This window comes from Punica granatum, chromosome 7 (assembly GCF_007655135.1).
Source record: "Punica granatum isolate Tunisia-2019 chromosome 7, ASM765513v2, whole genome shotgun sequence".
NCBI lineage: Eukaryota > Viridiplantae > Streptophyta > Magnoliopsida > Myrtales > Lythraceae > Punica > Punica granatum.
In genome coordinates, this window is record NC_045133.1 from 981,439 (window position 1) to 1,007,254 (window position 25,816).

The window sequence follows — 25,816 nt, forward strand, 5'->3', positions numbered from 1 at the left end:
GTCAAAAGGAAGTGCTATAATTACCACTATGTGTGTTTGAATTTTCATATCATCTATTTATACGATATTTAGTGCATGGAACTTGAAATAATATCTCGTATGTGAAGGAGATTTTGTAAATTATCGATTTTTTTATTATTATTTCAAGAATACTCGTACTCTATTATAATATATAACAGCTGAAAAGCGCAATACTCGAAAACTCTATTTGATAACCCTTAACTTGTGGTTGAATGTAGCGTAAATCATGGGAGCTCCAATTGCTAACTTTCAATGGATATTTGAAATTTGATACAGTTATAATAATTAATTTTATATTGAAAATGATGAATAAATATTAAAAGATTTTCTATAAAGTTAGAAAGTATTTTTACTTATTTCAATGGATATTAAAAAATATTTTTTAAAAAGATTTATCATGACCTCGAGAAATTATTGTATATGTCAAATAATTATATGTTATTAATTTTTTTGAAGTTCCTACATAGCGTGCGGGAGTCTACCTAGTTATATCAAAATACATATAAATAATATGAACTGAAGTAAGTTTTTTTTTAAAATGTAGTACAAATAAATTTCAGTAAATAAATTATTTTAACTGAAAATGAAAGGTCCATTAAAGTGGAATTGGAGTTTTATGATTTGTCTTATATGATACAACCTGCGACCACATCTTGTGCCCAGATTTTTATGTATTGTAATTTATGATTGATTTGAGGCGAAAGCATACAAACAAGAATTATTTTTAGATTTTTCTTTTGTCAATTGACGACTTCGTGGTTACTTGAGTGTTTTGTATATTCAAAATGTCAGCACCCCATTTCAGTCCGCCGGCTCCAAAGGGACAAAATCGTCACTTTGTCATCCCGTATGAGGGAAGTATTTCTAGTAAATTGCTCGAGCATTCATCGCCTTTGAAAAATGACATTTTTCTAATTTAACATCAATTTTATAAAAATATTTTTACGGGGTGTCTTCGAATTTCGCACGCGTCGACGTCAATTTTCAAATCCAAGAAGAAAACTCAAGGCTGGAAAATATTTTATTGCATAACAGTGATCCGTAAATTTTTCTGAACACAATGCCGGTCCCGGATCAATTTTTGGTCATCAAATTGCAAAGACAAGAATTTTAATTTCTACGCGCGTTAATTTAAAAAAAAAAAAGAAGTAAAAAAAGTCAGAGTCGGTCAGAATCGATCAGAGTCGGTCTGACCCACTAATTTCAAAAAAAAAAAAAAGGAAACTTTCCCTACCACCCCTTCCCCTAACTTCTTCCGTTTCCTGTTCTTCTTCTTTCCTTTTTTTTTTCTTTTTTTTCTTTCCTTCTTCTGAGGATCAAATCTGCCAATCTCCGGCAAAAATCTCGCCGATTTCGATTCCCTTTCCTTCTTCTTCTTCTTGGCGAAACCCTGGCCGCGACTCCAGCACGAAAAAAAAAAAAGAAAAAAATCCTAGCCGAACTTTGGTTTTTTTTTTTGGGGGGGAACTCGGCTCTTCCGAAAAAACAAAAAAGAACCCGGAGCTCACAGAGGAAAAAACCGGCAGCTCGTTCGGCCGAGACTCCCTCAGCTCGTCCACAGACACACACGGCCCGTAGTTCGATTTTTTCGGACGACTCACGCTTTCCCACAGCTCGCTCGTTTCGCCGAAAAAGAAAACCTCAGCTCGAACTCTCGGCTCCTCGATCCTATTCCGCTAGCTCGACCCTCACCTCACCGGACTCTCTCCCTCAATTCGACTCTCCCTCAGCTCACACCGCACTCTCGCTCTCGGGAACCCGTTCTCCCTCAGCTCGACTCTCAACTCCCTCCCGCACACGCTTCCCTCGAACTCTCGGGTTTCCTCCTTCCGCCGAGTCGCGCCACTGACCTCATAACCTTCCCTAATCTTCCTTGCAGGCCCGAGCTCGGACCACCCCGCAAATCGTTGCCTTCGGCGGTCCACCCCAGCCCTGGTGATTCACGGTCATCATCGAGCTTCGTCTGGTCATCCCCGGCGATTCGCGGACGCACGTCGGCTCAGTCTAGCAGCAGCGGCCCACTCGACCCAGTTCAAATTCCAGCGGCCCATTCGGCCCAGTCCGAATTCCAGCAGCCCAGTCCAGTTCAGCCGGCCCAGTTCGGTCCAGTCCGGCCCGGCCCAATTAGTCCAACATTTTCTATTTTTTTATTTTTTTATTTTACAGAACCACCCCTCAACTTCCCGAACTAGGTAAATTCTCAACTTAGTGGCACGTTTAGAGCTCCATTTTTTAATATTAATGTTTGCTTGGATGGATATGTTGTGAAATGAGTGTTATTGGGTTGCGTGGGTGATCGAATTTGTCCCAAACTCGGTTTTACGAACTTTTTATTTTGTCTCATTTCAGTCCTCATGATGCATTTTTTTATTTTTTTCAGATCTGCCCCAAATTTTAAAATTCGTTTCATTCACTCCAGTCATTTTTACCATTTTCCAATCAGTCCTTGAATTTTTTCAGAATTTTCCAAGCACTCCAAGGAACTTTTCAAGTTGTTTCAGTTTAGTACCGGGGCTATTTTCCACACTTTTCAGATCTGCCCCGAATTTCAAAATTCGTTTCAGTCGAGTCCCGGCCATTTTTGGCACGTTCCAATCAGTCCCTGATTTTTGCAGGATTTTAAAACCAGTTTCGGAAACTTTTAATATTGTTTTAGTTTGGTCCCTGGGCATTTTTTTCACTTTTCAGATTAGTCCAGATTTTCAAATTTGTTTCAAACAAGTCCTGGGACATTTTCAGTAATTTTTACACAGTCCCCAATTTTTTCAGAATTTTCAAATCGGTCCCCCCAAACTTCATCCGAATTTTCAAATCAGTCCCTGCTCTTTTAAAATCGTTCAATTCAGTCCCCTAGACATTTTCTAAAAAATATCCGACCCTTTCCTACTTGGATCACCCACCGACAATGTATATGGCTCATTTAAATATTTTATTTTTTGTAATTATATGTATACAACGTGATAATGTCGGAAATTAGAGTTTATCGGGCAGTCAACTAATGGCTATTCCAACGACTCGAAATCCGTAGACTAAAGCATTCGAAAAATTTCTAATTAACCTAAAATTCTACATACGGGATAATCGGGACGTTAAATTTGGCTAAATTAAATTACTTGACTCCTTTAAATGAATTGTATGAACCGATTAACAATCTGTAATCACGTCGACAATTCAAGAACTGTTAGTCATGCCCTTTTCAAATTCACAATTTTAAAAGCACTGAGATACGTGCAACGTAATCCTGATTTTCATACACACACATATTTACCGATTCAAGGGCATGATTACTGGTTCTTGTTCTGCCGTAATCATAGCGTAGGTTTGTGCATAGAATTGGTCAAAATATGGGAAAACAAACTAATCACAAACTTGGCTTAATCAAACATGGGCAAATAGTCAAACAGAGGGTTAGGTTTTCGGGTTTTAGGTGAAAATACTCTTAATCTGTAAAAGCCATATTGTCACGATACAAAATAATCTAAAAATAACCCACACATTCAGGACTTGACCACTGTAAAAGCCAAATGTCTGTTGGGTCCGTTAAAATAATGTCGAATGCTACATACCCTATCTATCATCCCTTTTGTTTGTTTTAAGGTAGGATTTGTATGCCAATATACCCCGGTTAATAATCAGTTAATTCACGTAAATTCGGCGATAACAAGAAACCCCATTGTTTGTTTATTTGAGCTTGCTTGTTACATTTTTGCACTTGTTTGTTATGCGGATCGAACCCGATCCTTTAGGACTCGATTCACACTAGGTCCAACACCCATGACCGTCGATCACAGGGTCTAATGCCCCCATACACCGAGTGCGCATTTAATTTAATTTTCGGTCTTTTCCAAAACCATACGATGAGCATGAATGAAATAATGGCCGAATGCGAACCGATCGGGATTTAGTCATTGTAGCTTGTCTTTTATTTATTTGAGAGAACAATGTAAGGGTTTATGATGTATATTTATTCATGTAATAATCCCGGTTGGAGAGTGGACGATTCAAGTGTCTCTTCGAATTTACGGTGTTAAAACGGGCGAGTCGAGTGCAACCCTAAATCATGCGGTAAATAAATGAAATGGCAAGCCTAGCAAACTAGAGTACTAAAAGGGCGTGTGAGATATAGGCCCACACGTAATAGAACTCCCGAATTCGAAATTTTCGGTTCCGTACAAGACCATTGCCTTAGCATACTAGGTGTATCCATACTCCTAAACCCTGGTGACTCACCGGCCCTCGACATTCGGGTCGTAAACAGGTAGTGGCGACTCCTTCTCACGTGCATCTGTCGCGCGTCTCCGGGAAGGTGGACACTCCCAAGTCGCGTTGCATAAGCGCGCATGCGTGCCCCGACGAGACGAAATTCGGGTGCGCACACAAAACATCTTTATCATAAAATTTTGGGGTAAGTTGTCAAAAAGGGATATTTTTAATCAACTAAACTCTAGAAGTATGGGTTATGCCGGCTTCGTTAGTAAATTAGGATTTAATTAATATTAATTTTTAGCATGACTTTTTGTCATGCTGTCTCGCATTTTGAAGCTTTGGATTTCCCCTCTTAGAATGATCGTTAATTAATTATCATGATCGCTTTTGATTTTTCTTTTGTTCCTTTTTCCGAGTAAATACAAATATGATCACGTTGATTTGATAGGTCAGGAAATTTAGTCTTCATGTTCTGTTTTCATGTCAAGTCGCTATCAAGTTCGATGATTACAATTCCGTGGTGGCTCTTCTAATTAATAACAATTAAAATGAAAAATCAAACCAATTGTGGGCAGGAAATTTGCTAGGGGAAGACATATACTATGGCCTCACTTCTCATCTCCATCCTCGTCATCCCACTTCTCTCCCTTCTCGTCATCGGATGGCGTCGAACCCGTGTCACTGCGATCCACCCGTCATCCACCACCCAGAAGCGCCGTGTCCCACCCTCGCCCCCCACGCTCCCCGTCATTGGAAACCTCCACCAGCTCGGCACCTACCCTCACAAGACCCTGCAGACCTTGTCCCGGAGGTACGGCCCGTTCATGCTCGTCCACATGGGTCGGGCACCGGCCTTGATTGTCTCGTCGGCCCGCTTGGCCGGGGAGGTCATGAAGACCCATGACATCGCGTTCTCGGACCGACCCCTGTGGAGCACGGCCCGTCGCCTCCTGTACGATGGGAAGGACGTGTCGTTGGCCCCGTACGGGGAGTATTGGCGCCAGATGAGGAGCTTGTGCGTGCTCCAGCTGCTCAACAACAAGAGGGTCCAGTCGTTTAGTTCCGTCCGTGAGGAAGAGCTCGCCCTATTGGTCAAGCGGATTGGGGATGCTTCCCCGACTCCGGTGGACATGAGTGATGCTTTTGCAACTCTAACGAACGGCGTGGTGTGTCGGGCGGCGCTGGGAAGGAAGTACGGCGAGGACGAGGCGATCGGGAGGAGGTTTAAGACCTTGTTGGCGGAATTTGTGGGCCTATTGGGTGCGTTTAACGTAGGAGATCTCATACCGAGCTTGGGTTGGATCAATAAGCTCAATGGTTTGGATAAAAAAGTTGAAAGGGTGGCCAAGGAGTTCGACGATTTCTTGGAGCAAGTTGTGGAGGAGCATGTGAGCAAGTTGAACAAACCTTATCAACAAGAAGAGAGAAAATATAATAATGACGATAATAATAGTACTAGGAACAATAATGATAGCGATGGTGACGGTGATAGTGATAACAAGGATTTTGTGGATGTGCTGCTTGAATTCCAAAGGGGCAATTTGGCTGGTTTTCCCCTTAGCAAACTCAGCATCAAAGCTATCATCCTGGTAATTATCTTTAGTCCCCTTTTTAATTTGATCTTCTTTAGATGAATAATTAATGGACAATATTGTTCATATAATACGTACGGTAACTGATTGACACAATGCTTACTTTTCAAAAAAAAAAACTGATTGACAATGCACGCTTTTTAATATTTTTTCACAATAGAAAGTTGTGTTTGGTTTGGGAGTTGGATTTTAATTTTAATTGGTTGATTTTGATTTTAATCGGGTTGTAATGATTGCGGTGTTGAATTATGAGAAAATGTGTGAAAAAGTAATAAATAGTTATGAAAATTTAATATAAAAAATTAAATTGAGTATAATGAAATTGTATGTGAATTTACTTTTTTTACTTTGAAGAGTTGATTTTTGTTGTGTAGTGAGTAGAATTAAAGTTAGAATTAAAATCTTAAAATCAGATCCTGAAAACAAATGGAGCAGAAAAGTCGTGAATGAACTGCTTTGGACAAATTGATGAAAGTTACAATTAATCCAAAGATTTCAGAGTGAGGGATTGCTACCCCCCTTTTCCTAGTCATTATGGCATATTCTGTTCGATTTCAGCGATGACCGTTTTCAATTAGTATCGCTTTGGAAAGATTTTCTATTGTTATGACTACTCGTCCAATCTAATAATACTGATATGTTGTTCCTATTAATTATGCTCGCAGGATATTTTTGCTGCAGGGACTGATACAACTTACACGGTCTTAGAATGGGCAATGACAGAGCTCTTGAAGCACCCTAAGGTAATGGAGAATTTGCAAAGGGAAGTTAGGGAAGTAGCCAAGGGAAGGCTCAACATCACAGATGAAGATCTAGACCGATTGCGTTACCTCAATGCCGTCGTCAAGGAGACCCTTCGACTGCACCCTCCACTCCCGCTTCTGTTCCCACGGGCTGTGACTCGGGATGTCACTATCAATGGCTACGACGTGGCTGCCGGGACGATGGTCATCACCAATGCCTGGGCCATTGGGAGGGACCCCGACTCATGGGGCCCCAACCCGGATGAATTCAAGCCCGAGCGGTTCCTGGGCAACCCCGTGGACTACAAGGGGCAAAATTTTGAGCTCATCCCGTTTGGAGCGGGGCGGAGGGGGTGCCCAGGGATTGCGTTTGCTATGGCCATGGACAATTTCGTGCTGGCGAATCTGATGCTCAGGTTTGATTGGGCGTTGCCTCCGGGAATGAGGGCTGAGGATTTGGACATGACTCAGTGCACTGGGCTCACTATCCATAGGAAAGTTCCGCTTTTGGCCGTTGCAACCCCTTACTCTTCTTAGGATATCTGTGTTGTAACGTAATGTTTCATGCATGCAATAAAATGTAGCGAGAAGACCTCTATTTCTAAAATAAGGTGTAAGTTTTAAAGAGGAAGGGGTCTTGGTGCAATTACAAGACGTCGATTCAAAACTAAGATGTTCTAAATTCGATTCTTATCAGTAAAAATGATGTGCCCCTTTATTATGTATTATTTCTTATCACTGTATTAGGTTCACATACCTCCATTGTGCGAAATAAAAAATAGTGTAAGTTTTAACAATTTATCATTAGCTATTTGTAGTTGCTACTCGCCGGTCAAATTTTTAAAATTCGTAAAACATGTCGTGATTACATTGCATGTTTTAGAACGCATTTTCCATTTCATTGCTTGCCATCCTTAAGATTGGTCGGTCTATATATATGTGTGTGTAGAAATATATAAACATTAATGATGTGCATGACACGATTCTAACAGAGAGCGAGAGAGCTATATCTATGTTGTTTCAAAAACGCTAGCGGGTGTATTTGTTTTATAAATAATGTTCAACTCAACTTAACTTATCTTCAATTCAATATCACAATCATTACTTTTTTTTATTTTTTAATATTAAATTCTTTTAACTATTCATTACTTTTTTCACAATTCAACAACACAATCATTACTTAATCATTATTTTTTCTCAATTATATATTATTTTTTCACACTTTTTCTCATAATTCAACAATACAATCATTATAAATCAATTAAAATCAAAACTCAACTCAACTCAATTCTCAATCCAAACGCACTCTAGAGTTGACAATTTGAACAGTTGAAATGGCGGCAAAGAAAAAAACAAATAAATAATTGAAAGGAAGTATAAAGGCAACAAATTATTAAAAAAAAATTGCAAAAATTTTAGGTTACTAAAAATGTTAAAAAGGTCACCGTTTAAATAAGGGCAAATGGAAAAGGAGAAAATAAAAGAATAGGATGAAATATTTTTTTTGAAAGAAAATTGTGAAATTTACTTCCTTCACAAGATCTAATTTATTGGGCTGTAAAGAATATAGAGAAACCTATACAGAATCGATACATAAACTCTTATGTTCATATTGACGAATCACTTATAATGTAAAACAAAGGGTGCATAATATTTACCAAGGGTAACTGGTCTGGCGTGCTCTCCTTTCATAAGTCGAATTAGACCATCAACTTTCACAATTGAGAAGAACAACTTGAGGGCTCCCATTTTCAACAAATCACAACTCACTAATTAAGACCATGAGAGACAATTTCAGATACCATGTCCGAGACATATAACAAAAGCTCTAAGTTTGTGTCCCGAGTGCCCGAACAGTATTTCCTAGGGATGTGCACGGGTACCGGGTATACCCGGAACCGGTTGGAACCTACCCTAACAGGTAGGATCTGGGTAACTCGTATTGAAAATAGGGTAGGTTCCGGCTATTAAAATTAGGAACCTGTGAAAATCGATTCCGGTTCCGATTCCTGCCTACAGGGTACCCGGAACCGGTTATTTATTTAAAAAAAAAAAGAGGAAAGAGTAAAGTTACTATCGCCTCTAATGAATCAGAATATAGACACTTTGTTGTGTGAGATCGTATTATGGATGTTCAATTTTGTCGATGGATTGATGAGACATATTATTATTTCATTGTTGTGGATTAATTTAAATTTTGTTGATATTCTATTTGGCGTAATTACTGATTATATATGTGACATTTTCGATTTTATTTAGAGAAAAAAAAAATTTACAGGTTCCAACATGGTACCCGGAACCTATGGTATAATACAGGTTCCAGGTAGGTTCCGGTTCCATGATTCAACAGGGTAGGGTCCGGTTCCAAAATCTTGGAACCTGTCTCTTACAGGGTAGGGTCCGGGTATTATGAAAAATACAGGGTACCCGAAACCAATCACCCATAGTATTTTCTACTGCAACAAATAGAAGACTGAAGAGTTATATACAAACTCCCACGTGAAATATGATAGCAGCAACAAGCTAAACCTTAATGAAAGTCGATTAATGTTGATACAAGATATTACCTAACTGTTTGAGCGATAAAGTTTACTGACAGCACCACCATCATCATTATTGATGCAAGGACCATGGGTGTTGAAGATCCCAGCAACCCGAAAAGAAATTAGAGAACATTGCATGAGACAAACTATAAATACTACTCATATATAAAGGTTGCCTTACCGATTGCAAGCTGTCTTAATAATCAAACATCAGAGTTTCAACCACACACTTCCCCTCATCTCATCATAGCAGCTCCTGACACCTGCAGGATTGAAACATCCACGCTATGGACAGATGCTGCAGCAAGCTTTTCCAAACAATATACTCTTAACTTGACAATCATCAAGCCTTCTTTCCGCGTTCCTTTTGTTTTTGTGCATCTAAATTGTTCCATATACGAGAGAATTCGAAATTTCATTAACACTTAGCAGAAAGAATCATCATCAGCGAAGTAACAATCAACAATATCTGACGGTAATTACCATCGACACCCCTCGTAGAACCTCGTATCGTGTTCGCGGTCCTGGGAGCTCTGTTCAGCTCAGAGTCTATACGTCCTTGGTGTCATCAGCCTTTCAAGTGGTGGAGCCATTCCCCAATAAATGAATGAGCTGGAGAATGGTAATGACTGGCTGGAAATCAAACGTAAGATCAGCCAGCCCCATCGGGCCAAGGTGCCGCCGGTACATCAACACACATGATCAAGGAACTTCCCATCTGTATATATCGATCAATGCATTGACATAGTTTTTCGACTGTAGTGGACGAAGAAGAGCCCCCGACCTATTAGTATTTTGCTTTTCTCTATGAAAGAGGGGAGGGTGGGGGGGCGAATCTCAACCTTGAACCGATCTTGTCGGAAGATCTCCAAGTAATAACAACAAAAGAAAAAGAACTAGATGACAGCTGTGGGATTTGAACCCACGCCCTTTCGGACCAGAGCCTAAATCTGGCGCCTTAGACCACTCGGCCAAACTGTCTTGCTTGGGTAGCCATGCAACTTTAGTTATTTAGTCATACTAGTCAACATTAATGATCTTAAACAAACAAACGTACTTTTTATTCCTTACGACATAACTCTTATGTAAGGAAAAACGAGAATAGCTAATATTACGAAAATTAGCTCTGATTCCGTTGGCATGAAACAGCCATTACAAGAACGTCGTCATCATCAGAAGACATGACCTTTGACAAGAAGAAGAATATGGTACACTTTGCAATTCCCATTAACAATGTTTGACTCCACTAAAACCTTCTCTATTGCTCCTCAGGCCTTTAAGATGGGACTGGTCTCGGGCCTATGGGTCCGTGATGCACTTGGGCAGCAAGCACCGAGGGAGACGGAGTACAGAGCGATTGGGGGATGGCCTGAAGGACAGGAAGAATTCTGGGTCCTGCTCGAGGGACTCCGAGTAGCCTTCGAGGATCGAGACGATCTCGTCGAAGTAGGGTCGCCTGTTGGGATTGCTTGACCAGCACCGGCTTATAAGATGCCGAAACGCTGCAGGGCATTCTGGAGGCAATGGTGGCCTTGCATCCTGCAACAAATAGAGAACAATTAATACAGTTGAGTTCTTTCAACTAGATGAATAATTACAATAATCACCAAACTTTCTTGAAGATTCTCACTAACATCACCACCCGAAGTTCTTCTCCATCGTAAAAATGCATTCCGGCCCCATACCATTGCTCGGCACCAGAAGGGTCGTAAAGTAGGACTCAGATTAAGTACCTTTTGACAAACTGCAAAAGCAGCCTGCTCGGGAGTCATATCATCAAATGGAGTCAAAGCCGTCAGGAGCTCCCATAGAACTATCCCGAAGCTGTAGACATCAACTTTCTTTGTGTGGTGCTTCTCCTTGATCATCTCTGGGGCCATCCAACGATATGTGCTGGTGAACCCCTTGGCACTCTTGCATTGTGATTCCAAGCATGATATCCCGAAATCCGCTACCTTCACACACATATCTTCCCCGAGAAGAAGGTTCTCTGACTTGAGGTCCCGGTGAAGGATTCCTTGAGAGTGAAGGTACTGCATCCCGTGAGCGATGTCGAGGGCTAGCTTTAGAACAAGGTTGAGGGGGACTGAGTAGGGCTCTTGCTGGTGGAGGAATTTCCTCAATGAGCCCCCCGACATGTATTCCATTATGATGCAGAACACTGGAGGTTTCTTGCAAGCTGCAACAAACTGCACGAAACAGAGTCGATGGATCATTTAGATCACATTTTCTTAGAAGTTCCCCAGACAAAAGTTTCAATAAGTGAGAGCAATAGATTACAATTCTCTGTAGTGAAAACCTGAATCATCATAATAACCCAAAGAGGCCCAATTACTTCCATCCTTGGACCATCAGGTCAGATCAAATTTTCAGTTCTATGTCAACTCCATGGGTAGAGGTTCCTTTAAAAGACTCAGAGGGTCAGCCAGAAAACCAATGTATCCAGGAATATGGATATTCTAAGAAGCATTTTACTGAATATATATTATTCTCGTCAATGCTTGTCTTTCCAACTTATATGGTGTAAAGCCATGTTAGGCATTGATGAATAAAAAGAGAATCGAATCACAACAAAAGTTCAGATAATAAGTTTCTCTTCATTAACATACCCAATGGCAAATATGACGCCGATAGTAAACTACTCGACATTCTACATTTATCAACTGCTAGAGAACCTACTGAAACAAAGAGGAAGTCCAACTGCAAGTCAAAGAATTCTCGTAGAACAATCGCGATTGTTACCACTTTGTGCCATTATATGAAGCGGCAGCTTCTTTCTTAAGAAATGAAAATGACCATAACAGGCCAGAAACCTCCCAACAGATATTGACCGATGAGAGGAACAATAAGGCCTAGATTCCCTCCTTGAGGGGGACATCACCATATTTACATGCAACGCAGCATTCGTTGGAGTTGCTCAAAAAGAGCAATTCTCCTTCACTTTCCCATCAGTACTTAGATATTCTTACATATACAATTTAGTCCGTACACTCTTTCACTCAGTTTCGCCCCTTAGGTCAGAAACATCCCGAAGCGAACCGTTGCTTCACTATAAGGACTTTCTACTTTGTAATAATGTAATCACTACAGATTGCTTATTTGCACAGAGTAACAAAATTTGCCAATCTAATTATCGGACTCGCCTATCCGCGAACACACAGAAACAGACGGTTCAAAGAACAGAACATGACTGGCAAGATCAAGCTTTTGCAATACAATCCTATGAAACAACCATTAGCAAGAACAGAGAAAGGACTCACAGTGATGATGTTGGGATGTTCCAACCTAAAAAGCAGGGCAACCTCAGAGGTGAACTGCTTCTCCAACAGAGCAGCCAAATCCTCGTCCTCTTCAGGCTGACAGACAATCTTAATAGCCACATCCCTCTGCTTATAAATACCCCCGTAAATCCGGCTGTGGCGTCCCGACGCGAACTTGTTTCCTATGAACAGCTCCGACATGTCGGCGCTCCATTCCTCTTCCCCCTCGCCTTTTATCTCTGCGCCGGAGGACACCAAGTACTTGGACCAGGAAACCGCCCTCTTGTACTCCCCGAGCGAGAGCCGCCTCTCGGACCTCGCATTGTTCGAAATCTGCTTGAAAAACTGGAAATTCTTCATGTGGGTTAGGGTTAAGTTGCAGCAATACCATCAATCAAAGCCGGGACCTCCTCCGCCCCCGTCGGCCCAATGCCGGTGCAATCGCAGCACCGGCCGAGACCCTTTTGATCAAAGAACCAGAGATTGTTCTATCAGAGGTCGATCTCCTCCGCGTCCCGCTACATCTGGGACTTCTCTTGAATTGCTTCGCTAAAATGGCCGAGGTTATAAATGGCAAGGATAATGCCAAAACTGCAGGGAGGAATCTGCTTCAGGGGCACAAAAGCTTCGGTTTTGACTGGAAAGGCGTGCGCTTTGAGCTGAATCTCAGATCAAGAGGACAGAATAAGACAAGAAAAGCAACGGAACTAACGAAGGCCCGCCATTGTTGAGTAACGAAGGTGCAGGGAGGGGCATTGGGTCGAGCTGGTGAATGAATCTGAAGCTAAGGCCATGGCGGAAAAGAAAGAAGGAAAGAAGGCTGAGATTTTTTGGTGGGGGGTGAGACTGAGATGGGCTGGTGCGGTGGTGGTTGGGTTTGGAGTTTCGTTAATGGCGGAGGGAGAAGATGTGCAGGAGATGGGTATGCCGGTATCTCATCACTGTGAACTCTGTCATTCATTCATTTAGAAGAGCTCCCTCTCTCTCTCTCTCTCTCTCTCGCGTGTCTGTGAGCAGAGAAGTATACAAATATTCAATTCCATAACACTCATAACGTGCGAAGATCCGCTTCTGAGGAGACAAACGGGTCATGCGACAGTGACCCTTACCCGTCAATCTTCCACAACAGCCCCTCCCTCTCCCCATGTAATCACCCATAATGCCATTGCCTTCTGGCCTACACTATATGTCCCAAGGGAAGTGAATGCTCGAGTGTTGGGACCCAGATCACGCGGCATACGTAACAACGGAGCTACTGCATCGATATGTACTCGTTGGGTCGATCCCTTGTAGGATTATACCACGGGCAACCCCATAAGAGCAGTCTCCTGAGTCGCTTGCACTGTTTTCATTAAGCAAGTCATAATGGTTGCACGTGCCGAGTCACAGGGCTCAAGTCCTCGACAAGAACACCTAATTAAGCCAAAATAGTCGGTTGTAAGTATCTTCTTCTTGCAATGTGTTACTATGAAAGAATCAAGAGAAGGGACGAGAATGAGATAAACGCGTGCAATGCATTTTACTAAAAAATATTCTAGAACAAGTTTTACCTTTTGAGGAGATGCCTAATCTAGCAACCATTGGTACAGTCTTTGTGGTACATAGTATGTACTCTAGAGACACTTGAGTTGAGTCAGTCACCTAAATTAGCCTTGAATAGGCCAAAAGATAACGTGTATGGTCTTTTGACGAGGATGAAGAGTTTCTTTCTTCTTTTTTTTTTTTTCCTCGCATGAATGGATGAGCATACTCGAATATATGTATTTTGATTTGTTGTGTGGATGTTTTTGCAAGGGGCTAGGGATTTTTGGGGTTGGAATTGTGTTTTAAGGATTTAAATGTGGGGATGAATCTGTACACTTTTGAGGTTTGACGAGAAAACCTATCAACGCAAAACGAAAGGCGGTTGCATTACCATGTGTTTTTGTTTGCAGGTCTTTTTGGGTCGAGACAAAAGCTATCTCAGACATGTGAACCTTTCCTCTCTGTTTTTTTTTTTTTACCCCCCATTTTCCTTCAATCCTTTTTCTTTATTTCCCACTTTTAATACAGTTTTGTGATGATGAGGAAAATTCTAATATAATTTTGTATTATCGTGACACGTTTAATATTTTAATTTAAATATTTAATATTTTAGTTAAAGTATTTAGTATTTTTTTATTTGTGATGGATTATACAAAATAATAAGCACTTCAATCGTAATACTAAATACTTAATTAAAATTAAAAGTAAAAAAATACTTATATTAATTTCGATTATTAAAAATATTAAACACTTGAACTGAAATACTAAATACTTGAATTTAAAGTATTTATCCTTTTAATCTTTTTTATTTTATTTAATTTTTTTAACTCACAATTGGGATCGATTGATTACTGATATCAAAATAAAAAAATATAGAAAAGCGGATGAGACAGAGAGACGAATGGTTGGCAACTTGACAAGTGAAGGGGCAACTCGGTAATTTAGGGGGGGTGAAAGGCAGTTGGCAGGACAGGAGTGGAAGGCACGTGGGGCCCCAAGCCCACAGGGAAACGTCCGTGGGTTTGTCGGACAGACCGTATGGTCCTCTTCCGTATACGGTTATCTCCTTTTCTTCACTTCCCTTAAAAAAAAGAAAAAAAAGAAAAAGCAAATTACTGTCAGTGAGTCATCAATTCCGCAAACCCCCTCCCCCAACCCCCAAATTTGTGTTAATTAATTATTAATTTTTTAATTACAAAGAAAAAATATGTACTTAATAAACGAAAATAAAATGAGAAATTCATGGATAAAGATAGTTCTATTACTGAGAATCGAACTTTCAATCTCTTAGTTCACTAGCGCGGTACATGCCGAACATTTGCTTTCTCAAAATTATTACTCTTTTATTTATTATTGACGATGTTGAGATTAATTTGCTTGCATGGTTGTCATCTTTAAACATGAGACTACTTCTAAAGAGTTTTGCATCTTTCCACTACATGGTAGAATTTGTACATATGAAACTGAATGTGCTTCAATGATAAATTGTGACAACTTCACTTGCAATGTAAGAATTGAAAATCCATTGAAAATATCTCCTCAGGTCAATCACAATTTTAAATGTGAGTATCTCAATCAATAAGTTGGAAATGCATACTATCTCACTTAAAAAAAAAAAAAGAATAGCACACATGGACCCCAGTTTAGCAGCCATCACTGTACATTGTGATTGATTCTAGATTTAGTTAGTATTTTGTGCCAAGATCAATAGGTTTGGAATACATACCAACTCACTTGAAAAAAATAAAAATAAAAATAATAGCACACATAGATCACAGTTTAGCAGCCGTCACTATACATTGTGATGTGATTATAGATATACTTAGTATTTTGTGTCTAAGAAATTGCTGGTGAAAATGAAAATTATGTCGTGGCAAGACCCGCGTGGCTGAATGTGCCACCCGGCTGCTAGAGGAGGCGCAATGGTGTTAGCAGCGGGTGTGGCTTGATTTAGCTTTAACTTCCCCGGAAGCACGTTATCCATTATTTTATTAATTAATTAATTAAAATGGAATTAATATATATACATATATGTAAATATAACTAGCTCTTTTAATGATTGACGAAAGAAATCCATAATAGTATATATAATTACTTGATATGTTTCAGTCTATCACATCTCCTTTTATAAAGATTTTAGGTAGATTAATTGTTTTTCCGAGCTCTGTAATATATTTTCTTTGACATTTTTTTCTTGTATCTGTTTTTATCATCAATGGACATTCATTGACTTTCAGAAAAAAAGAAGAAGAAAAGAATTCATAATAATTGCAGTCAGAGATCAAAGTAATCAATCATTCTTTTGGTGATACATAAACTCAACTTGCCACTTCATTTTCTCAACATAATTACGAATGATTGTATACTACCTAATTTTCCTCTAATTATTATGAGAAAATAAAGTATAACGGTTTATAACGTTGGTTTTTGTGATAATTGAGTTATCTTTTTATATGCAATGTAGAAGTCACAACACGACCGAAAGCCAAAAATGATGGATAAAATTTGTTATTACACATGGTCGATCGCTCGTGTTAGCTTAATGCATAATTTTTTTCCCCGAAAAAGGAAATTTTGAACAATTTTTCCAGATTAATTAATTAATTTTTCCCTATAAAATAAAAGGCGATTGGAACAACTGCGGAAAAAAAAAGAATATAATCAGAAACATGCACATGCATTGTGCGTCGGGCAGAGTGCCACGTGTCATCTCGATCAGCACTATCGAGGAATCCCTCGATCGCGCCAAAATTCCGGTACACCCATCAAGTATACAATTATTTCTCCTCATCACTTAGTCCGACCCCTCGGTTTTTTATTTATTTATTTAATCTTTTCGGGAGAATCAGCAAATCTGAATTGTTTCTCTATCCACTACATAAGAGTTTTGAAAAGCTGGAAATAATAACAAATAATTATGAAAAAAAAAGAGAGAGGGAAAAAGGATTTGCCAACTTGTCTAAATCTCTAACACCTAATCGTTGGGTAGTATTATTATTACATGACGACATAAATCAAACGATATCCCCACTTGACAATTAGCGATCTTTACTTATATCATTGAAAAACATATTTAGGGGAGACATCTCTTTCGAAAATGACATTAGTCTCTTCCTTACAAGATTTACATTATTACGTTGAAATATGATTTTTCGAATGTTGAGCATATTAGATAGAGATAGGATATCATATAATACAATTCGATATAGGTCGCAACTATAACTGCCCTGATGAGATCACTGAGATCGATCCTCTTTCCTACTAGGTCCATCGTGGCTCGACTCCTGTGGGTGCGATATGCGAGTGCGAATATTTTATCATCATCCAATCCAAGGCCAAGGGGGATGAATTTGCAAAATTAAGGGACGTAGGGGAGGGTGAGATGGGAGTACGATAGTTTCTTTTGTCAGGTAGCCCAACCCAAATGCTGAAGTCCACGTGAACCTTTCTTCGTGTTCTAATCTAACATAGACACTGCTTTCTGCACAGAGAGACAATCTCATGGGCGGTCGGTTTTCCGTTGGAAGTGATCAACTTGTTCACTACCTGACAGTTGATACACTTGGGCAATGGGCCAATGGCCTCTAGAATCTTCAGCCCATAATTATTTTATTTTTACCCAAAAAATATCCCCCCTTCCCAATTTTTTTTTTTTAAAAAGAATCATATATTTTGTTCACAATAAATCAGTATTTTACACTTCAAGAAATTTTTCCGTCCATTTCTCGGACGATATCTTGAATTCTGTTAGTCGTAGCGGAAATCGGTATTTGATCCGACGGAATAGAATACTCATGAAAAAGTCCAGAAAAAGGGACATGTAAAATTTTCCTCGTACGTACTTCAGGATTCAACATAGAGTTTGTAACTTTTCCGGTCAGTTCTGGTCAGCAACATTAGAATTGACATGAATCACGGCAGATCTTATTGCTACTAAACATATTTGACTCCCCAAACATTATCCAAACCATTCGGCTTTATTACACCGTATAGTAAAGTAAATGAACTGTTGCACTTATTGTTTACGCTATCTCTGCACTATACATTGTATGATAACGTTGAATATACGATGAGCGAGAGAAAAAGAAGACGTATCTATCGTAAGGAACTAAAGTGCCAAAGTTTTAAGGGTTTGACAGGATCAAGCAATGTCGGGGGTAAAGAGGACATAACCGGAGATTAAGGAACTGATGGCAAAGGCGATGAATGCAAGGAAGGACATGCTGACGGAGGCGCTGGCCATTTCGGTGAATTTGTCTTTCCCCCAGTTTGACTGCCAATCATCAACCCGGGTGGCCGCTGAAGACGAGGCCGATATTAGAAGGTATGCGAGTATCTGCAGTTCATTGAGAGTGAACCAGAGTTTCAATCACAGAACTAAACTTTTATTTTGTTCACACAGAAGTGAACCAGAAAAGAGGTGGTGGCATTAGTAAGTTCAATCTCTTCCAAAAATTCTCCATGATAGCAGATGAACACTGAACACTTGCTTCCTAACATTCCACTGGGCAAAGCGATGATAAAAGAAATATCAGAAAGACACAATTTTTTGAGGAATTTCGGGAATACTTACGATCTTAGTCGCACTTAGAAGAGGATCCAAAATTCCAAACTTGATTTTGTTTCACCAAAAAAAAAAAAGAAAAAAAGAAAAAAAGAAGAAGGATCTACAAAATAGATAATGGTTTTTTAAGGATCCATTTGAAACTAAACACGGAGCTCTCAGCAGGCAATATGGCAACGGGCAGATTGAAATAACAAATTCACCGATGACTCGGAGTACTTCAATCACTAAAACACTGTTGAGAAGCTAATTGTATAACATGCATATTTAAGCCATATAAATGAAAATTTGAGTCCAGTCAAACTACGCTCGTCATGACTTGAGTATTCAGCAAAGCATTTTAGATGAATAAACGCATCACAAAAGACAGAAATTAGACACCAAAATCAAGGTACTTGCCTGATCCATGAAGAAATTGAAGTGGCTATGGAAATGGTGGAGTATGATAGGCTTCCCATTCATCAAATAGTAGGCCAGATCACAGGCTTGAAACCCAGAGTATACGAAAGCGATAACATTTACAGCTACACAATACCTGCCATTGCAATCATCAGATTCATTTCATTTGAGGTGACGATAAATTGGAAGAAAGAGAACGGAGAATCAGACAAATGCGACCATGGCAGTAATAGCCACACTTCACACTCAGATAAGATTCTCTCAAGTTCAAGATGTCCCCAGGAATCTTTCGGGAAAGAGGCCCACAATCGTTCTCTCATAGCAAAATGGAGTGACGGTATGGTAATCAAAGGTGACATAAACTGAAAGACGGCTTCAAAGCAAAATGATACCAGCAATATTGAAAACATTACGATACTAAACCCGAGAACAGCATCTGTCAGAATCCGCTAGAAGCTGATTTTGGCTGCAGAAAGAGAGAAATCTTGAATACTCATCAAACTAAACTCTAAACAGGAAGGAGATCCATCAGTTTCTGTCATTATTTGTACCGACTCTATACGGTCTAGTTCAAATTTTTCTTTCAAGGCCGTCATCGAATTATAGTATTCAAACTAGGTGTTGAATGTGATTTCCGCATAAGATTTCCCAATCCCTTTGATAATTCTCGTAGGAGATCGAACAACTTATCAGCAATTTATACTCGAGGTACAGATATTCCAGAATGGATCGGCATAGCACCAAATGTTCTGGTCATTGAGACACCAAATGTTCTTGACATTCAGACAGAGCTTCATTCAGCTAACTTTATACAATAATAAGACATCAAATGCTCTTGTTGATCTGGTCGTTTCCCACGACAGCAAAGTCCGGAACTTTAAATCCAAATCAGAGCTTCTGGCGATGCTATTCTAATAAATAAAGCTTCCGAATTTCTCAACACATACAGACAAAATAGAAAAGGAAGTTTCCACATAAAAGCAACAATCAACGGATCACGCAAATATATGTGTGCGCGCATATATATATATATAGTAAAAAAGTGTGCAAATTCAGACGAGAACAATTGCTGACCTATATTCCTTGTAGCGATCAAAGGAATCGCCGCTCCAGCCTTGAGTTTTGTCTGCCGCCATGACCGAAAAAGCGATTAAGCAGAGGATGAACTCGCAAACCCTAAAACCCAGCGCCACCATCAGCAGGGACTCCTTGCTCCTGGGCCTCCTGAGCACCGCAGCCACCGGAGCAGCCCGCCGATCCTGCGACTTCGTCAAGGGAGGCATCCCCTCCTGCCTGACCGCCCTGCTGAGGACGGTCACCGGCGGGGGGGCCTTGGCTGAGAAGTTAGCATCCCCGTGAGTCCTCCAGCCGTCGGGAGACGGCGAGGGGGACGGGATCAGCGAGCACTGGGTGTAGCTGTCGACGGTGGGGGGCTTGGAGCCAGGCTTCTCAGGGGAGGCAGCAGGAGAGGCATAAGGAGGGGTATCAGGGGGGTCGCCGAGCTCGGAGCGGAGCGGGGAGTGGAAGCGGAGGGGTGAATGAGGAGACTCGGGGTGAGCGGCCGCCACCGCCGACGAGTTGGAGTCTCGGGAGGAAGTTTTTTTCATGGCTGCTGATGGGTTCGATTGGGCGGTTGATTGCCATTTTTAATCTCTCTTTGGATCGAATCGGAGAGGTAAAGTGATGAAGTGGGTCTGTGTTCCGCTTTGGGATAGAGAGAGAGAGAGAGAGAAAGTAAAAAGAAAAGTATATGTTATTTGCTCCGTGGAGGGAACGAAGAGGGTCGGGCCCACTAAGTCTATGTTACGAGAAAGTCATGTATGCAACGGGCGGGTGGGTATCGAACCTAACCACCACGCAGCCAATGAGTTGAGTTACGAGTGTTCATGGATGTCGGTAACTCCTAGTCTTCTTACCTCCCGAGACTAAGATGTCGTTAGCTCGGTTTGAGTAGCCATCTGGAGCGTTGCACCCGAATTCTTCATGATGTAACACATTCTTTAAAAAAAGAAAAAGACTAGTTCATACTTTTTGGAGGGAAAGTATCCGGCATCGCTATACATCAAACTTCGGTAACGGATTTTACTTCGGGATTAAGTCCCACTGATTTCAAAAGAAGTCATCTAAGAATGGAATGGAAACTTTGTCAAGAAGTAGAGGCCTCTGCTTTCTTTTTTTTTTCTTTTTCTGCGAGCTGACATAGAAAAAAAAAAGCAGAAAATGCCACTCGGGCCTGCCTCCCACCTTCTGCTTTTGCTTATCAGAACCTGTCTCTGTTACAAACATATTCATATTACCTACGAAAGCAACAAGAAAAGGATCTCTCTGTCCCTGTCACTACTCCGACAACAGTCCCGTTGTAAAAGACATGAAAATCAAAATCCGACTCAAAAGAAGAGCGTCAACTCTAAACCTTGTTGTGAGCGTGACTGCATGTGAATGCAATCTTGCACAATGATCTCAAGGAGTTACTTGATGCACCTTGAAGCCAATATGAAAATGTCGTGCTTTGCTCCTCCAGCTCACATGCAAATGAATAATAGCATACCATATTTGGTCTCTCATTTCATTAATCAGATGGGAGAACGATAATATGTAATTGTGCACTAGTGTTCTTTTGTTCAAGGTTATCCATCTGGTAGCTTTTCATCGTGGAGAACACAAACGGCGCCACAGGCACATCAGGGAGGGGAAGCACGATGACTACAGATGCACAAAAATTCTCAAATCTCTCACAGTATGAGGTTAGATGTACAACAAAAGCAGCAGCAGCAGCAGCAGCATGTCGAGTGAAGATACAACTAGCAGTTCACGATAGTTGACCTGACATGTGGTGCTGGTGGGGGCTACTTGGATCTGGATGCACGCTTCCGTTCTCTGCAAATTCCAAAGAAGAGTCTGTCCCTGTGCTGGCATTCTCAGTCCGAATGGGGCAGAGCAGGCCTTGCAATCTCAATAAGTAGCTCTGGCTTGACGGCTGGGCCGCGACGTATTGAGTGGTGGTCGTCGTCACCACTGTGGTGGGAGAGCGATCTGATTCGGGACGGAGGTTAGATAAGGCACTCAGGTCGAGGTTCGGGAAGACTGAGCAACGGCACCTAGGGCACTTGACGTTCAGGCGAAGCCACTCATCGATGCACTCCACATGGAAATTGTGTGCACAGGGTAGCCCACGGACCTGTGCCCACGACTCATAAGATATCATGCCCTAGAAAAAGATAGATAAACTGACCAACCCAATAAGACCATGGACCAGAAGGCTTCCAGTCAAGTCGTATGCTCAGAACTGTTCTGGGATTTGAAATGCTCTGGACCAGCATTGGACCCATCAAAATGGGTGGTCTTCCAGAAGCTGATCATCTGGAATGGTCCAACCATTCCAAGCAAAATATAGAAAAACATCGCATGAGGGCGTGATTGATCTTCCTTCACGAAGATGGAACAATAGTACATTGCCTAACCAAATGCATCTAACCTATTATATTGGATAAATTTGTGAAAGATGCTCTTAATCATGCAATGGCATCATGATCCATTAAATGGTCCAAACGTGGTTGACCCAGCGAACCCTTTTGAATGCCTAGGTTTTAAAACATCACCAGGTATCAAGATACAGATGGCATACAGGAATAGGATTTTAAAGATGGAAAATACTTTAGGAAAGTATGTGACTAATTTTCAGTCTGCGGGGAAGAAAGAAATTCTTACCTCATTTCCGACGTGGAACTCCTCCAGGCAGATGGGACATTCACTGCAATCAATGGGGACAGCTTTAAGCCTGAACTTTGGGAGTTCTTGAATCAGGGCCTCCACAGCTTCTCTCTGCCCGAAACAGGATATAAACAGTAAACTCAGCCGTTGATATGTTAAACCATTACCGCATTACATATCAGATGAAAGGAAAAGTTGTGCTCCTTGATTCAAAGGTCAAAAAAAGTATGATTTTCAGTTCAACAATATGAATGGAAATTTCAATTGCCACGTATAGATCCCAAAAAAATAAGTTTTTTATTCTAGATTCATCATATATTTGATTATTCAACTTGCGAAGCTCAAAGTTAGTTTTATAGTTCTTTGTCCATGATTTCAGCTACATTTATGAGATATTCACTTTCATTCCATTGACAGAAACCGAAAAATTCGTCTCACCTGGGTAGGAGTGAGATAAAGACCAGGATGATAAGTGGCAGCATCTTGCCCCATGCCTCTCATCTCTTGACCGGCCGCTTCAAATGCCCAGTCTGGGACTCGAATCATGTCAACCAAAACCTGCAATGAAACAGGAGCAAGACTTGATGTTTAGAACATAAAAGAAAGACCAAATTGCTGGAGGGTGAAAGCTGAATGGGGGGGGGGGGGGGGGGGGGGGGGGGGGGGGGGAGCAACGCATAGGAGGAAAACAAAACATGACAGCATATAGAATGATCAGCAGAAACATAGGAACATCAAAGGAACATTTAAGCATCGAGAAAACCAGAGGTATCAAGAAACTAATCGTCAGACAAGCACCTCCTAAAGAAATTTACTTAAACTCCTATCAAGACTCCTGTGCTTACCCCATATTCTGAAATAGGGATACCCTGTTGTGCACGTAACATGTGTGCCTGTCTTCGTGCCAACCACTGCCAGCACGTGATATTTGGAAATGTCAAGAAACAACAAGGTGAATACATGATTAAAATGCATCAAAATGCATAAATTTGACAAATATGTAGGAAATATAGTTCCAGAGAACCAGATATGATGAGTATTATGAAAATCTAGAATAATTGAACACAATGATGAAACCCAACGTACCTTTCCCACAGACATGCAAGCGATGCAAAGGAGACCACAATAACTGAAAAGCAACCAAATAAGGAAACCCCATTTCTGTCCTTCTTCTGGCAACTGCATTGAAGAAGACGATGTGTTAAGGCTTGTGTCAGTAGGGTGTGCTCTGAAGAAAAAGGAATATAAGACCACTTACACAGTCCCTTGAATGAGTGAACCACAGGGTACCAATTATGGTCCAAGCCCACAGGAATGGATAGAGCAGCAGAGATAGAATTGAAAGGACGACTATTCTTCCACAGAATCGAGCATATCTCTGCTGCACCCCAAAATCCCTACGAGCACAAGAATAATCTCATATTGTCAGAAAGTACGTATATACTGATATGCAAGCACATGATGTTATCTTATTTGTTCATGACTCAAGCAAAATGCTCTTCACAAGTCAACCATTGTCTTCTTTCTGAAAATCTACACAGCAGAGTGACTCAAAATATAGGACATTTCGAGTTGCCACTGTGACTTCCGTCGCCAGTCAAAGAAGATAGAGTAACTTACAATCCCATTCCGGCAGCTAGCCCATTATCTACAAACATCAACAACCGGAAAACAAACACTGTTGTGTAATCAACCTGCCACCATAAATTATCACACGTAAGCAGGTAGTCAGGCTCTGAGAAGGCACAAGTAAGACCAACAACAGAAAGAAGAGAACTGGTGTGGAATTCTAAACTCACCACGATCCATATATGCAATGGGTATGTACAGAGACGGTATTTCTTCCAGTTGATAGCAACAATTATTCTAAAAGATGGTTGTTAAGAATAACATAATTTAGATAAAGCCGATTCTTCGGCAGTTCAACAGGAAGAAGCCAATAGGTAATCCAGAATTCAAAGAAAAAGCTAATTTCTCGGCACCCATTTCAGCAATTAATCGAGCACATTTAAAAGGAGAAGCACATCAAAGCAGAAACTTAATCAAACATAAGCTAATCTAAACAAAGCAAGGTTAGCTCAACTAGAAATGGCCAGCAGGGCAGCTAAAAGCGCAATATCCATCCTTCATTTTCACCTGCCAACGGAGCTGAAACTGGGAAGTAGGCCAAATCAAGAGATGAATTTGAATTGCAAATGAGCAATTGAACACATAAACCGTCTCAAGAATCAATGGAACCTCAACCAGCTCGAAAAAGGTCGGGCTTTTGATGAAATTACAGGAAAGGAATGAGCAAAGGATACATGCTTGTTGCCAGCATAGACAGGAAGAACCCATCGTACCTGGAACAAAAGAAACGATTTCTCCGAAATCAAGAACACGCCAAACTCAATGATATCAATTTCGAAATAACGTACGAAACTGAAGATTCAGAAACCAACCACTTGAAATCAACGCCCCGCATGGCCATCGACAGCAGAAACCCTACAGCTGCATCTCCGATTCAGTCCTCATTTCAGCGCACAGATGCTTCAGCACAGAGAGAGAGAGAGAGAGCGCAGAGGAGAAGAGGGAACAGTGGCAGACAGAACAGTGATAGTGATGGAGCCTAAAAAGGGAAGAAGGAGACGGCAAATCTCGACGGCATTTAGCGAACCGTTAAATAACGGCGTTCAGCCTTTCTCGGTTCGGATAGGAGCAGGTAGGGGTGCAAAAGGAGGGGGGTGCGGGTGGGTTCTTTTAAAAGTTTTCGGTTCGCGTTTAGTTCGGATCGGTTTTTTTCAATACAAAAAAGCCACTCGAAGACTATATGAGAGCATAAAAACCCGACCATCACATAATTTCAGTTTTTCGGATGATTTTTTCGGGACCTGAAATAAAGAGAATATATATTAAATTCAAAGAAACATAGGTCATTACTAGAAAATGTAATGGTCCAAAACAACAACAAAGTAAATAATAAGTCTAAATACCGTACTAATAAGAACATAGTCTAATACAAATCAATGCAATCCACACTAGTAAGAATTTGGGGTCGTTTGGATTCTGAGTTAAAGTTACTTTGATTTTGATTTTAATTTTGATCGTGGAAAATGACAAATGGGATGTGATTATAAATTTGACTTGAAAAACGTGTATTTTTATTGTGTAGTGTGTTGAGTTAAAATTAAAGTTAAAGTTAAAATCAATTATCTCTGAATCCAAACGGGACATAACAACTCCAAAACCGATCAACAAATTTAATATTTAGGGT

General features: G+C 40.6%; 4 protein-coding genes and 1 non-coding gene across 6 annotated transcripts; 1 reads left to right on the top strand and 4 right to left on the bottom strand.

The window, feature by feature from the left end:
* Positions 1-4,685: 4,685 nt before the first annotated feature.
* On the top strand, positions 4,686-7,287 carry LOC116214311 (cytochrome P450 71A25-like). The gene is made up of 2 exons (XM_031549721.1): positions 4,686-5,816; positions 6,485-7,287. Exons 1-2 carry the CDS (start codon positions 4,830-4,832, stop codon positions 7,097-7,099), a joined length of 1,602 nt encoding a protein of 533 aa, XP_031405581.1. The 5' UTR covers positions 4,686-4,829; the 3' UTR covers positions 7,100-7,287.
* A 2,719-nt stretch (positions 7,288-10,006) lies between these two features.
* On the bottom strand, positions 10,007-10,086 carry TRNAL-UAG. The gene has a single exon. It is a non-coding gene; the product is annotated as a tRNA-Leu (tRNA).
* A 105-nt stretch (positions 10,087-10,191) lies between these two features.
* On the bottom strand, positions 10,192-13,401 carry LOC116215486 (serine/threonine/tyrosine-protein kinase HT1-like). The gene is made up of 3 exons (XM_031551211.1): positions 12,366-13,401; positions 10,839-11,294; positions 10,192-10,644 (listed from the first exon to the last, which is right to left on the bottom strand). Exons 1-3 carry the CDS (start codon positions 12,723-12,725, stop codon positions 10,405-10,407), a joined length of 1,056 nt encoding a protein of 351 aa, XP_031407071.1. The 5' UTR covers positions 12,726-13,401; the 3' UTR covers positions 10,192-10,404.
* Positions 13,402-17,791: 4,390 nt separating this feature from the next.
* On the bottom strand, positions 17,792-20,602 carry LOC116212883 (CASP-like protein 4A2). The gene is made up of 3 exons (XM_031547614.1): positions 19,927-20,602; positions 18,853-18,988; positions 17,792-18,225 (listed from the first exon to the last, which is right to left on the bottom strand). Exons 1-3 carry the CDS (start codon positions 20,457-20,459, stop codon positions 18,031-18,033), a joined length of 864 nt encoding a protein of 287 aa, XP_031403474.1. The 5' UTR covers positions 20,460-20,602; the 3' UTR covers positions 17,792-18,030.
* A 452-nt stretch (positions 20,603-21,054) lies between these two features.
* Positions 21,055-25,165, bottom strand: LOC116212880 (E3 ubiquitin-protein ligase SIS3). Of its 2 annotated transcripts, none has more exons than XM_031547611.1 (10): positions 25,005-25,165; positions 24,867-24,905; positions 24,363-24,429; positions 24,184-24,257; positions 23,822-23,960; positions 23,650-23,742; positions 23,409-23,474; positions 23,002-23,121; positions 22,561-22,674; positions 21,055-22,060 (listed from the first exon to the last, which is right to left on the bottom strand). In XM_031547611.1, exons 1-10 carry the CDS (start codon positions 25,031-25,033, stop codon positions 21,662-21,664), a joined length of 1,140 nt encoding a protein of 379 aa, XP_031403471.1. In that variant the 5' UTR covers positions 25,034-25,165; the 3' UTR covers positions 21,055-21,661. The 2 variants fall into 2 exon arrangements, with proteins under 2 accessions (XP_031403471.1, XP_031403472.1); XM_031547612.1 differs by having other exon boundaries at positions 21,055-22,030; positions 25,005-25,164.
* Positions 25,166-25,816: the final 651 nt, after the last annotated feature.